The 14,633-nt window shown below is 45.1% G+C and overlaps 1 protein-coding gene across 2 annotated transcripts in view; it reads left to right on the top strand.

Annotated features, from left to right (window-relative positions):
• Positions 1-607: 607 nt before the first annotated feature.
• Positions 608-14,633, top strand: part of ARHGAP10 (Rho GTPase activating protein 10) — a 294,328-nt gene continuing 280,302 nt past the window's right edge. Inside the window, exon 1 of one of the 2 annotated variants that reach the window (XM_066281188.1) lies at positions 608-1,143. In XM_066281188.1, coding sequence (XP_066137285.1) covers positions 990-1,143 — 154 coding nt within the window. In that variant the 5' untranslated portion in view covers positions 608-989. The remainder of the gene's footprint in view (positions 1,144-14,633) is intronic. The other variant, XM_066281179.1, reaches the window with a different exon arrangement.

Here is a 14,633-nt window from a genome sequence, read left to right as displayed (position 1 = left end):
GCTGACACAAATTCTCCTTTGAGCATTACCCCCACCTCGTGAAAACCACACATATAGCCTGGCCTTTGTTTTGTAGTGGTTATTTTTAGAACAATAATAATCGTCTCTACCTACCCAAGCAAATACAATCTGCTGAGTACAACAGAAACAACTCCCTCAGCGGTTTAGTTACCCTGTTCAGTGTGGACACACAGGATATCACAGATGCTGCGGGCCCCCCAAGAAAACGCTGCCTGCCTTTGTAAGGCTTGCAATCTAAAGCGGATATTTAATATGCATTTTACTTGACATGAACCAGGAACGTGAATAAGGAAAAGAGAGCCCTGCATGTGAGTCCATGAACAGCCGAGGGATTGTCTGTTCCAGGATAAATGAGATGAGTCAATCATTTCCCCTAGCAAGCCAGACCTCTGAATTATGTCGTCCAGCTGCGAGTGAGACTCCCCTTCCTTGTCCCGGTAGAGTTCCCTGCCTGGGGGAGCCGCCTGTGTGTCACCCTGAAGAGGGGAGCCGAAGAAAAGGGGCGGAGAGCGCGCCCCGGGGTGGCGGGGAGTCGCCGGACGAAATTCTAGAGCAAGGGAGTCTCGGAAGGAAGAGGAGGGGCCACTGCGCGCTGGGAAGAGAAGGAAGAGGCGTCCCGGGAAAGGAAGGGAAGGGGGTGGAAGCGAGGAAGAAAGAAGGCGGAGGAAATAGAAGGGGGCGAGCGGGGGAGCGCGGGGTAGGGACCAGGGAGGCGCCCGGGGCGGGGCAGCCTCGCGCCTCGGGGAGGGTGTTCGGCGCGGGGGCCGCGCGGGGCGGGGCCGCCCAGAGTGGGGCGCCCGGTCGTCCGCGCGGTCAGGCTCGGCTCCGAGGGACATGTCCGCGCCGCGCTCGCCGCGCGCCCGGGGCTGCTAGCTGCGCCGGGACTTCCTGCCCGCGCGCCCCCGCACCTGGCGGCGCCCCCGGGCCGACGGGCGGCTTGCTGGCCGTGCTCGCCGACTGCTGCAGTCATGGGGCTGCAGCCCCTGGAGTTCAGCGACTGCTACCTGGACAGCCCGTGGTTCAGGGAGAGGATCCGCGCCCATGAAGCGGAGCTCGAGAGGACCAATAAGTTCATCAAAGAGCTGATCAAGGACGGGAAGAACCTCATCGCCGCGACCAAAAGTAAGCGGGGTCCTGGGCGTGGGCGGGCTGCGGCGCGGCGCGGCCGGGAGGAGCCTCTCCCGAGGGGAGACGGGCAGTCCCCGTACCCGGCGCCAGCGGCTGGAGGATCTGGAGGTTCTCTCGGGTCCGGGAGGGCCTGGATTTTTCCTCCCCGGTTCCCAGGCAGCTGGTCCCTAGTCCCCTTTCCCGCTGCTACCCCTCTTCGGCGGCCCGAGCCAGGAGCCGTGCGTGGGAGACCCGCCCGCGAGCCCGCCAGCTCCCGCGGGTGCCCCTCGGTGCCTGCGTTCCCCGCGGGACCGCCCAGGGGCAGGCTCGACTGCACCCTAAAGCGGCTCCCAGCCTCCTACGAAACGTCAGTTTTACTAGTTTTGTCTCGTGAGTTTTCAAAAGAACTTTTCAGAGCATTCTTTGAAAATCTGCTGGGTGTTGAATTGCACCCTTTCCTTGTCCATTTCTGATCTTTCCGGACCATCGTGTCCCGGGTCCTTCACTGTGCTAAACCAGAAAGTCCACCTGGCGCTGTGCAGCCTTCCGGACATTCCTCCCCTCCTCCTGCACCGAGGGGAGATCAGAGATTGGCTCCCCAGGGGCGCAGACAGCCTGGCCCCGGGGGAGCGCTGTCTGCAAATAGGGAATTCCACCCCGGTCAAGCTGCATGCCTTCCTCCCTGGTTCTCTGTCTTTTGAAAGACCTGCAAGTGAAGTGGCCACAGGAGAAATTGTGTGTGTATATATGTCTGCGTATCTGAGTAGCTGGGGAGAGTCTCTCTAGGAGGGAGGTGGGCCGAATTCGCTGCTGGAACATTGGGTTGGTGATGCTGCTGATAATGGGGAGGCTTTAGCTCCAGTGAGAAGCTGGGCATCCTGACCAGGCTTATAACCCATTGCCGGTTTTGAGGATGCCTCTGAGTGCTCCCTAATAGTCTTAAAAAGACCCGCCCATACAGCAGACAGTGGAGGGGGCAGGCAGTATTGTTAAGGTATTTCTTCTCTAGTTTCTCAATTCAGTAATTTCCAGCCTTGGGAGTTTAACTCCTCCTATGTTTGTAGACATCACCTCTAGGAAAAATACCCTGCCCTTTTGTGTTAGAGAAGCTAAAACATATTGAACAATTGTCTCAAGACCCCAGAACAGTGCCCGGAACAGTCAATATTCGTTTAATGAATAAGTTGGAGTAAGGTTGAAGAAGTATTTAGTGAGCCATCCTTGTAATTTTGGAAGCACATTACTCAGCTGCTCTGGGGAATGTCCAAGGTTCCTTTCAGTTCTCTGATCTCTTCGTTGTTGCAAAATGAGGATTGGGAATTACTTTGTTTGGGACATATGACTAGTGTGCTTATTTGGTTGATGGCTCTCCAGTGCCTTGGCATTGGGTAGGTGTTGGTTGGGAAGTAGGGAGGGGCTGTAAATATATAAGAGTGAGTGTGGAAAAGCAGAACACATGCACACACACTGATCACAAAGGAGAAGACTGTTTCCTTCTGTAGCTTGTGTTAACCAGTGTCACTGGCTGGGCAAGTGTATCTTCTCTCTGACTGGCTATAGCAGCTCTCTCTGGAGCTAGAGAGGCTTCGGTGTTGGAGAGAGACAGATGGCAAAGCCAGTTTGGCCACTGGTAGAAAGCTATTTATGTGACTGCATATTAGCTCTTCTGCCAAACAGGACACATGCCTGGTGTTCCAGCAGCAGCTAGTGCATCTGGGGAGCCAGCTGTCAGCCTTCTCCAAACTTTGTGAATTTGTAAATTGGTGTCATATTCCTTTGATTCTTGTCCTTTACATTCACCATAAGCCATAACTTATAATCATTCTTGAGAGAGCAACCACAAAGTGTACTTTTTCTTATCATGTTTACATTTAATTAATTTACATTCTTTCCCAGAAGATGACAAAGACACAGCTTTGGCTAACATGCTTTTGTCCAGTTAGGAAGACACTGCCTTTGCCCACCATGCTCCATAAACTGTACATTGAGTTCCTATCAAAGATCAAGAGCACTGGACTTAAGTCAGGACATCCGAGTTTAATTCGCCTTCACTGTTAGGGCCTGGCTACATGACAGTTGGGCAGGTCACTCAATTCTTTTGTGTCCAGTTTCTCTTGTCCTACTGTTAAGAGGCATCAGTAAGGTCCTGCAGTGTTTGGAAATTGTTTGATGAGTTCACTTGAAATTGCAGTCTAGGTTCAATCATTTGCCTAACCAGTGAGCCTTTCCATAACATCTGAGAGTCAAGAAGTCCGGGCAAGACATGAGGTGCAGGAGCTTTAGCAAGAATAGCAGTCAGCTAGGACAGACTGCTTATATTTTGGTGTTTTGCATTGTTTTTGCAAACATGGTATTGTATGCATTTTCAGAATTGTGTGCGTAAATGATTTACTCTTAATTGCCCTGTGTAGCATGTCTCCTGCCTGCACTAAATACTTGTTTGAATTATGTAATTTTGATGTCTTGATGCTTTGAATATTCCACAAATATTTAGAGAAGTTGGAGGGGGTTCTGTGGGAACTGAAGGCTTACTGCTGAGTTCAGTTATGTAGCAATCAGAAAATACTTCGCACCTATAATTTGTTAAATATTGGGATTGAGATAAGAAAAAAGAGATAATTGAGTTCATTGTCCTCGATTTGAATAAAGTTCAAAATGGGGAACATGTCCTCTCTGTATTGTGCTAAGTTCTTGAAGAAACAAAGGTTACACACACACACACACACACACACACACACACACACGTTAAAAGTTTAATAATTCAGTGACAAGTCAGCATTCTCGCTTTACCAGGAATAAGGGTTGGTTGTAGGTTAGAGTGGGGAAGGTTTTCTGAAAGTTTGTGAACTCACTGGTATTTTAATTTTTATTTATTTATTTTTAATTTTTCTGAAGCTGGAGACAGGGATAGACAGTCAGACAGACTCCCGCATGCGCCCGACCGGGATCCACCCGGCATGCCCACCAGGGGCGACGCTCTGCCCACCAGGGGGCGACGCTCTGCCCATCCTGGGCGTCACCATGTTGGGACCAGAGCCACTCTAGCGCCTGGGGCAGAGGCCACAGAGCCATCCCCAGCGCCCGGGCCATCTTTGCTCCAATGGAGCCTTGGCTGCGGGAGGGGAAGAGAGAGACAGAGAGGGAAAGCGCGGCGGAGGGGTGGAGAAGCAAATGGGCGCTTCTCCTGTGTGCCCTGGCCGGGAATCGAACCCGGGTCCTCCACACGCTAGGCCGACGCTCTACCGCTGAGCCAACCGGCCAGGGCCTCACTGGTATTTTAAAGAAGGAATAGAACCTTGTCAGGTGGGAACCAACTGAGAAGAAACCAAAACACCAGTGTTTGAAGACGAGGAGGAGACCAGCCTGGCTGGAATCAAGATTTCATTTCGGGTAGTAGAATGGGATGAATGGGAGGAAGGTCAGTGTTAGATTATGGAGGTCCCTAATTGCAAGGTTGGGAATATGGACCTTGTGGAAAATCGCTCAAGGTGTTTCAGAGAAGCTGAACAGCCGTAGTGAGCAGGAGATGGACGGCTGAGAGATAGTATGTGACATCTGTGTGGGGTGGAGACAGCAGGGAGGGGTGGGAGAGAAGAGTCTGGGATTGTTGACTTCTGTGGTCGAGTGGGAGATCATTCACTCAGTTCAATGGAGTCTTTGTTGAAATGCCTTTTTTAGTCCCTTTCCCCCCATTCCTTTCCTTTCCTAGAATAACCAGTGTCCTCTTTCAATACAGTGTAAACTTTTGTAAGCCATTCACGTGATGTCAGTGTAGTTTCAGGTGCTATTGATCTGTAGAAACAAGTGGCATATTTTCCAGAAACAGCAATAAGCTATATATCTCTTTCTCATAAATTTTGTTAGGCATTCTTTTATTATTTAAAAAAATAAATTTATTGATTCTAGGTGAGTGAGCAAGAGAGAAATACTGATTTGTTGTTCCATTTATTTATGCATTTATTGGTTGATTCTTGAATGTGCCCAGACTGGGGATTGAACCTGCAACCTTGGTATACTGGGACAATACACTAACCAACTGAGCTACTGAGGGAGGGCCTTACGTTAGGCATTCTTGAGAGACTATATTCTCTGTTAGAAGGGAATACATATTTCTAAAGCACTTACATGGATGGGTATAGGCCATCAATGCTCTTTAGTACACTTAGATTGCCTAGTTTTGTGTGTGTGTGTGTGTGTGTGTGTGTGTGTGTGTGTAGGAGAAAGAGCAGAGGAGAAGAGAGAAAAGCTGGAGGGGGTCCTCATATATGAGCCTGTTTTTAGTCACAGCTATGGAGAAGGATGTTAGTGGCAGCCAGGACTAGAATTTAATTCTTCCAAGCCTTGCTTTTAGTACTTCTTTTAGGTTTCTCTCTTTTGATGACTTTTGCTTTGTTTTCTTCAGGACAACATAAAAGTTCCCTTTTGCTGCCGTTGTGTTTATTGTTTCCAAGAAATAGTTCATGTGGTGATTCCTTTTGGAGAAATTTCTTAAATGGCTGTTGCGTTGAAACAGGGAAATATGAAGGATTTAAAAGAATTTCACTCTGTGAACTTGAACCTCAGTTTTCTTATTTGTAAAATGGGACTGCAGCAGAAAGCCCTGAGGCTTGAACAAAATGATGTGTGAGTGTGTTGAAAACACAGATGTAAAGTGGTTGTGTAGATTCTGTTATTTGACCGGCCAACGATTATTTTTTTCCCCCTGACAATCCAAATTTTGTTCAAGGGTCTACACTTTTTACCAAGTAACTCAGGGAAAGTGGTTAGGCGTAATTGTGATTAGCCTAACTCAGGGAAAGGAAATGTAGTTAGGGGTAATTCTGGTGAGTCTAACTCAGTGGTTCTCAGTCGCAGCTGACCTTCCGAGTCCCACGGGAAGCAGTGAAAGGGACGTGTAGTCAGGCTTGAGAATCAGTGAACTCGAACTCACTTGCGGTAAACCTGCCTGCTGGGCCGGCGACTAGTTTAAGGAGGAGGAGAATGCTCAGTCCTGGACAGTGAGACATGGTGGGAAGTCTGCTGGACACTTGGGGGAAGATTTCCTTTTGTGTGAGGAGTCTCCTTCAAACGGTTCTTCACTCTTTTGCAGTGTCTGGTCGCGTTGCCTAGCGCCTCGGCCACCATCCATCGTGGTACCTTGAGGGGAGCCAAAGTAAGGATGATGGAGCAGATGTAACTGAGTCTGACTTTTGATGCCGCTTTGGGGGCCGCAAATTGTTCTGTGCCCGAAGCCCACCTCTGCGTATCCTGTTGAATGACATAAACCAGTTTCAGTTGGGCTTTCTGCTATTTAGCACCCTAATTTTGATGGAGTGGTATAATTGTAAATTTTGTGTTGATGTGCTTATGAAGTGGAATTTAGAGAGGTATAGAAATAAAATGCTATTTAAAAATATAAATGGTCTCTGAATGGAAAAGAATACTTGTGTATATTCTTTGCCACAAAGAAATCCCATCAACCCCTTCCCCTCTCAACCCCTTCCGCTCTCAACCCCCCCTCCCTCCACACGCATTTCAGGGCATCCTCTGAGATAAATCTTAAACTCTCATTTGGGGTTTTACAACAGGGGTCTGGTTTCTAATATGAATGTAGACTTGCTGTAAAAATAATTATTATCAGACTAACTGGGCAAATGGACCAAGACAGGCTTTCAAAGCTTTAGATATTTGACACACTGCAGGTCGTCCTTGCCTGCATTTAGAGCCCTCTAGCAGCTGGAGCTAGGTTTGTTCAGAACGTTTAACTGGTCAGTTGACTTATTTGATGTTCTCGGTGTCTCTCTGACACAGTGCCTTTTCCCTGTCCCCCAACTGCTAGGGTCCTTCGACCATCTCCTTTTTGCTTAGGTTTTTTTGGGGGGACTGTGGCGGGGGGCCGACTAGGGAGTATCATTGACTTTCGGAGGAGGAGGGTATTTTTGTGTTTAATCTTTAAAATAGCTGATGAGACAGTATGGTGCAGCAGATTAAGATTGTAGGCTGAGGGATTAGTGTGTCTGGGTGGCAGCATGGCTCAGCCCCTCATAACAGTGGCCCTGTGGTTGTTGTCATCTGTAGACCAGAGATTATAATTCTTTCTACCATACAGGAGTTACTAGTTGGATTAAATGAGTTCATATATGTAAAGTGTTTAGAATAAGCACTCAAAAGCATTTGATGTATTATCTAAGTTGGAGTATATGTTTTTATATCAAGGCCCCTTTCTTGCCTGAAAAATAGCTGCTCTGGCCCAGTGACTAGTATTGAACCTTATAGTGCTTATTTACCCTAAGAATATATTTGTCCAACTCATTTTTACTAGCCACCAAGAAGATGCGACACACTTGTCAAACTATGGAAAGGCTTCCGAGGTTGAATGTAGTTTAGGATGCTGGAAAATCTTGAAGGTGAGTCGGTAAATCAAAGCTGGAGTGGCATCTTGGGGAAATATTTTCCAGAATTTATTTCTGATTCACAGAGATTTGGAGATGCAATAGAAGGTGGCTCTAGTAGGCTGTTGGAAATGAGCACGCCACCTGCGGCCGAGGCTCGTGGTGTCAGCAGCTGGTCTCCCTTCCAGCTCTTGGAGGGGGGGTGAAGGGAAAGAGTGGAGATGAGCAGGGGAATTGAGACGATGCCATCAATCACTGGGGCTTTTAGACGCTTGAACATTGCTTTTGGAGAATATTATCTTTAGTGTTTAACATGCAGGAAATCGTGAGAACATAAGGGACATTTCTGTGTTTGCTATGGGAAATTCACAAGGAGAAAAAGAAGGCACCCAGAGACATCTCTAAGAGGGGTGGAGATTCTGAAGAGCTGTTAGGTAATCCTCTTCTCTACAACAGAATTGTTAAAATCTCCAGGACAAATTCCTAAGGAAGCTGTTTTGAAACCCGTGACTCTAAGCCATATATCAGCTTTACGATTTTGTTTTCTACATCATTAAGAGAGGCACGAATTAAAAAAAAAAAGGCAAAAACACCGTGTTGTCTGCAAGTTTCTATAACTCCTGCTGTAAGTGTATTGCTAGCTGTATGTGGGTAGGGAATAGGTAAACTGTTTACATTTGACCATGGGTAATAGTATATGGTGTCTTTAGTTGCTGTTTTAAAGTTTGATGTTAGAACCATCGCTATGAAAACGTTCAGTTAACATTGTGTTGTCTTGCGTTGCCTTTGACCTTCTACATTTTGTTGAAAGAAAAATTGGCTTTATTTCAGGATTTGTAGAAGAGTGTGTAGACATTTCTAGGATTACAAATCTGATTAAGGATGTCATGGATGTTTTACTAGGTTACTTTCAGTGAAATTCCATTCCAGAGACAAATAGGCAATCCCAGACTACTTCTGAAAAGTGTTTTATATTATTTATGTGTTGTATATAATTTAAATAATTTCAATAATAGTAGCTAACTTTTATTAAGCATAAACTATTTGCTTTACTTTGTCTTAAATTCAGGGCAAGCATTATATTATTTAACATGAAGACTTACTCAGTGTGGTGTGTTATTATTTACCCCATTTTGGAGATTAGATTCTGAATTTAGAGAGATTAATAGCTTGTCCAGATCACTCCATTTGTCAGTGGTGGAGCTGGTATGTGAACCTACATTTGTCTGACACCAAAACCCTTAACCACAATTACAAGCTGTCTCCATAAAGGGGTATAACTGCGGTCTCCTGTTAGAGGAAGTTATTATGATAAGTCCTAGTTATCAAGAATGTGTGTACATTTCATGATCTACCGTAGTTAGGAGACTGTTCTTGTTAGCTCAGTACAATGAACATGACTTAAAATACTGTGAATTTCACGGTGCTCTGGCATGGTTATTGTACATAACGCTGATTGCTAATTTGTATAGTAGAGACATTAGAGTTTGGGTTGATGTAGGACTGCTTACTAGATACAGACCTCCACTCAAAACAGTTCCTTCCCCTCAGTCTCTGTCTCTGAGGTGCACCTCTGACCTTTTTGTAGACGTTCTTTTCTTTGCTGTTCCACCTCTCATCCTTTAGTAAATTTTAAGTTTGTTCTCATATTTGAGTATTAGCCTTTTTCCTTTTAACAGTTTGTGAGGTATTTTAGAAATATAAAAATAAATATCATTAATAAATATCTTTGTATTTGCCTCTCAATTTAAGAAATAAAAGCTACTCTGGTTAGCAACTATCTCAAATCTGATATTTATTATTCCCATGCATTTTAACTCATCTGAATGCATTCCTAAATAACGGTATGTTTTGCATGTTTTTTAAAATTTATATAATGGAGTCATGCTATAAGTGTTCTGCAGCTTCTTTTCCCCCCTCAGCATCCTATCTGTGAGATTTATCCATGTGGATACATGTAGCTCTATTTAATTTAGTTTAAATTATTATTTTCTACAACTGGCATTCAATTGATGTTATATGAATAACACAAGATCTTCTATGATGTACCCTATATCCATGCATATTTTGATTATGGAACTATACTTAGAGAATTTATCCAGTATGAAAGCCTCACTGTAATTAATTTTATGAAATTTAAAACACTAGCATTGCAAACAATCTGTAAAATAATGAATCTATAAAAAAAAGAATCTATAAATTTCAAAGACATTTAGTAAATTTAATTTTGATATTGTAAGTTAGGAGCTTAACGTGGATCATCAGAGCAAACCAGTTTAAATTTCAGGACTGTAAAAAATAACTGGTCTGGCTCACGAACAACAAAATCTTTAAGAGCCTCTTTTTGCTTTATTGAAACCAGAATTCCAGTAATAGTAGGCGGAGGAAAAAATGATGTTTGTAGTCATAAACACAATGCACATTAAAGCACTGTGGTAACTGTCAGTCTGGTTGGGTCAGACGAACGTGATTTTTAGGAAGGGATTGGTTGGTGTTTTGTGATAGGCCTGAAAACAAACAGGAACCACAGCCTGCTCCACTTGATTATCCTAATATAGGAGCATACTTTATAGACTTGCCAAAGGGATGCTTTTGTCATGAGAAAGCCTGCCATCCTCCTCTTTAAACAAACACACATGCACGTACGCACTGAAAAACCCCTGACACCTGACATTCTCAGGCACGCATCTCTTTAACTTCAAGGTCTGCTGGAATCGCACCTGTATTGCACCACTGCTAGGCTGCCGCCCTGGTTGAACTGGAATTTCCTCCCCTGTTTCCTGAGGAAGATGTTAATTCTGTGCCACTTAATGTTTCAGCGGGCAGTGTGAGTTCTCCTTCCTGGTTGACTTGGTTGCCCACAGGCACTGTCTGCCTTCTGACACCATCTCATAGTGAGTCACGGGAGGCATGTGGCTGGAGGAAATCAATTTGGCCAAAGTAATGTCACCTCAGGTCTGAATACAGGATGTTTCATGCTCTAAAAAAAAAAAAAAAAAAAAAGAGTGCTTTTATCTCTGACTATAAAGTTGATTTTACTACTTATTAGCAATGTGTCCTTGGGCACGTTACATACCCTCAGTGCATTAACTTTCTGTTTCTTTATTAGTAGAATGGAGATAGCAAGGCACCTCACTGGGTGGTGGTGGTGGTATTCATTCCTTAGAATTACATATTGAAAGATCTTAGAACTCTTCTTGGCCCACGGAGTGAGAGAGGGCAGGGTTGGAGGGGCTTGTTTCTTTTTTTAAAAATTTTTTTCTTTGAGTGACAGAGACAGAGAGAGGGACAGATAGGGACAGACAGACAGGAAGGGAGAGAGATGAGAAGCATCATTTCTTCATTGTGACACCTTAGTTGTTCATTGATTGCTTTCTCATATGTGCCCTGACTCGAGCCAAGTGACCTTGGGCTCAAGCTGGTGAGCCTTGCTCAAACCAGATGGGCCCGCGTTGGAGGGGCTTGTTTCTTCACTCCTCCTTCCTCCTCCGCCTCCTCCTCCTCCTCCTCCTCTTCTTCCAGTGCTGTCATCACCTCCTTTGCTGAACTTGAGCCCAGGTACAGCTTTGCTAGTAGCGACAGCAGAAACAGTCTGCAAACACATGCTTTCTTTCTTTAAAGCGAACACTATTTTGAAGCACAGGGCTGAATGTAGGCTTCATTTATTAAATAGAGGAAACCGTCTGTACTAGTGTGTTGTAGTCCAGCATTTAACTGAAGATCTTTGCCTGAAGTTTTTGGGGACCAAACCAAAAAAGTGCAAGGGAATAATGGAGTGTCACTGACATGTCCTTACTTTTATTTGAGAATCTGACAGAGAGTACTTTTGTGCCTCTTGACAGATAGGATTGCTTTTCTTTTGTGAAATGGCAGGTCAAAGGCAGCCCAGCAAAGCTATTCAAGACTATGGTCTTTGAAGTCAGATTTACATACCGTGTGACCTTGGGAAACTTGCTTAATTTCTCTGTGCCTTGATTTTCTTTTTGTGTAAAATGTGAATACTAACTTTATCTCCCTTAATGTTGCTAGTAATATTTGGAAAGCACTTAAAAAAAACTGTCTGAACCACAGTAAACACTATATGTGTTTGCTAAGTGCAGAAACAAATATAAAATTATGTTTTGTCACCACTATAATGTCATTTATGACAGTGGGGAGAAGTATCATCCCAGGTCAATGAATTTCACCTCTAGTGGACTAGTTGCCAGAGGTTTACCAGCGCAGAGGCCCTGCATCTCTGCAGAAGCTAGAGCTTCTAGTGGGGGGAGAGGGGAGGCACGGACGGACAGAAGATCAATTAAACAAGCAGTGTCATTCACGTTGTTGAGTAAGAGCAGGATGCCCGGCCAGAGTTGGCAGGACTAACTATAGGTTGTCAGAGAAGACTTCAAGGAAGTAGTACCTTCTGAGCTGAAACTAAGGGGAAGGCTTAGGGGCGGTCCATCTTGAGGCGCGGGAAGAAGACTTCTCCAAGCGCAGTGAACTGTGGCCTGGCCGCCTGAGAGCATGAGCTGGGGCTGGGAGAACTGCTTGGGGGCGATGCTTGCAGGGCGAAGAAAGGGGCTGCAGAGGGGGCGGCGTTGGGAAGGGCCCCCTGGGCCAGGCTGAGGACTTTGGACTTTACTCTGAGGACAGCAGGAAGGGACCGAAACATTTTCAGCTGGGAATTGGCATCATCTGAATTATATTTCAGACAGGTTTCTCAGGCACTGGTTGTGAGGCTGGATTTGAGGATGGCTGAACTGGAGGCCAGTCACGTCGGCCAGACATCGGTGGCAGGAGAGTCAGGTTCGCAAGGAGTCAGGATTTAGGGGCTGCAGACCTTGGCAGGTGGTTGGGTAGGGGCAGATGGGGGGCACATTTAAGATGATCCCTTGGTTCCTTTCTCGGGCAGCTCAGTGCTGGTGACTGAGGCAATCCAGCCCAAGGAATATGTTTTGTGGGAGCGAGGATAGATTTTTGGTTTTGAAGATGTTGAGGCTGTCGTGCTTCTGAGATATCCAGTGGGCATATTCAGTAGTATATTTCCTTTATGAGTGTGAAATTTGGGAACAGGAAACAGAGCTAGAAAAATGAGAAGATTCTAGGGACCCAGCATATAAATAGGAATTGACACCATGCAACGGGAGAGCAACCTGTTCAGAGAGAGCATAGAGGAGAAGGCAGGGTGGCTCAGGGCAAGTCCTTCGGAACGCCGGCTTTCAAGGAGGGCGAGAAGAAGAGCTTGAGAGTGCCATTTGAGGGCAGTAGCCATTGATGGAAGTGGAATACCAGGGGAGGGTTGCACAAGCCAAGGAGGAAGCAGACAAGGTCATGCCACAGAGGTCAAGTGCGAGGAGTCCAGGTGACATTTTACTAGCAGAGCAGTTTGTGGCACAGCAGGGATGGGAGCCCAGTGGCGAAGGTCTGAGAAGACAGGGCAGAGAAAAGACATAAGCCTGTGGTATATATAGGTGGCTCTCCCAAGTCATTGGTTGGTTAACGGGTGACATTTGAACAAGCTGAAGAATGTATCCAGCAGAGAGGGGAGTGACCTTTCAGGGAATATTCCAGAGCGGAAGTGATTCTGAATATAGACGATTAGATTCAGATTCTAGGGGCTGTGGGAAAACACCCTTCATCTATTGAAGTAGCAGAAGTGGTAGAAATGATGGGGGCACTCTCAGGAAGATTGGTAGACTTGTTTCAGGACTTTAGGCCAGTTATTAACTGATGCATTTTAGTGGCAAGATACTTTTCAGTAATTAATTGTTTTAATTTCTGGTTAATGAATAATATGTGATTTTTAACAGTTGTGTCCTAGTCAGTTTGAACTGGATGGGATGAAATATAGATGTTAAACTATTATTTTTAAAGATTTTATTTGTTTATTTTAGAGAGGGGGGGAGAGAGAGAGAGAGAGAGAGAAGGGGGGAGGAGTAGGAAGCATCAACTTCCATATGTGCCTTGACCAGGCAAGCCTGGGGTTTTGAACCAGTGACCCCAGCATTCCAGGTCGCCGCTTTTATCCACTGTGCCACCACAGGTCAGGCCAGATGTTAAACTATTAAGAAGAAGAGACAATTGGGGGAAGGGGAAGAAAATTAGGAATAAAATGTCTGTATGAACAGCTCTCAAAGCACCAAGAAATCCCTTTGTTTCAGACTTTATTCTGCTGCCACTTAAGCTGGAATACTTCATTCAAATATTCCTTAATCTTGGTTTTAAAAAAATTTGTTTGGATGAAAACATTTCTTGTTTTCTTTTTCACTGGGAGACAGTGCTGAATTTTGTGTTCTATCTCCCCGGAGTTGTGCTGTTTCTCTTTGGAGGCCACAAAGAAGGAAATGTTTCTGGCAACATCTGGGAGTATTCTAGCACTTCCAATTTCTGCCTTAATGCTGTGACAGAAGAGGAGGAAACAGAAGCCCAAAGAGTTAAAAATGTAGTAATGATCTGTGGTCCTAGAAGTAGCTTTTCTTCCCCTTTTCAGCTAACTGAACGGGTTCTAGCGAGTTTAAGACACAATTGCTAGGGGAAAGAAATTCTTAAGAAAGAGGGAAGTCTGCAAGTGCAGTGGTATGCAGACAGCCCTTCTCGTCCCTTATGTCCAGGCGCACTGACTACCACACAGTGTGCCTTCAAGGTCGTGAAGTGGGGAGGCTTCCCGGTTCTTCAGAGGGCGGGATTCTAGGACTAGAGAAGTTCATTGCTTTTGACCCCAGAGCTAGAGTTAGTTGATGGATTGTTTTTGTGGAAAGCACAGGATAGGGTTTAGAATTAACCTAAACCGCTCTTTCCCCTTTTTTTCTTGAAGGTCAAACTTTGGGCGTTAAACATACTATATATACTCATTCATTTCCTTCAGGTTCAAGTGAGAGAAACCCAACCAAAACTAGGTGAAGCAAACAAAGAAATTTTTAGTTCTAGGGGTGAAGTCTGAGGATGGGGGCTTGCTTTGCACACTCCTGAAGTGAAGGGTTCAAACAGTGTCATTGGGTCTTTTTCTGCATTTTCCTCAATTGGTTTGATCCTAAGATTGACACTTTTTCCATGACAGCGTTAGCTTAAAGTTTATGTCTTTTTTATTCTGAGAGTTCTAGAGAAGAGTGACTCCTTTGTCTTAGCACTGTTGCTCTTAAATAGATGCTTTTG

This window comes from Saccopteryx bilineata, chromosome 1, assembly GCF_036850765.1.
Source record: "Saccopteryx bilineata isolate mSacBil1 chromosome 1, mSacBil1_pri_phased_curated, whole genome shotgun sequence".
NCBI lineage: Eukaryota > Metazoa > Chordata > Mammalia > Chiroptera > Emballonuridae > Saccopteryx > Saccopteryx bilineata.
This window is presented reverse-complemented; position numbering and strand designations above follow the sequence as displayed.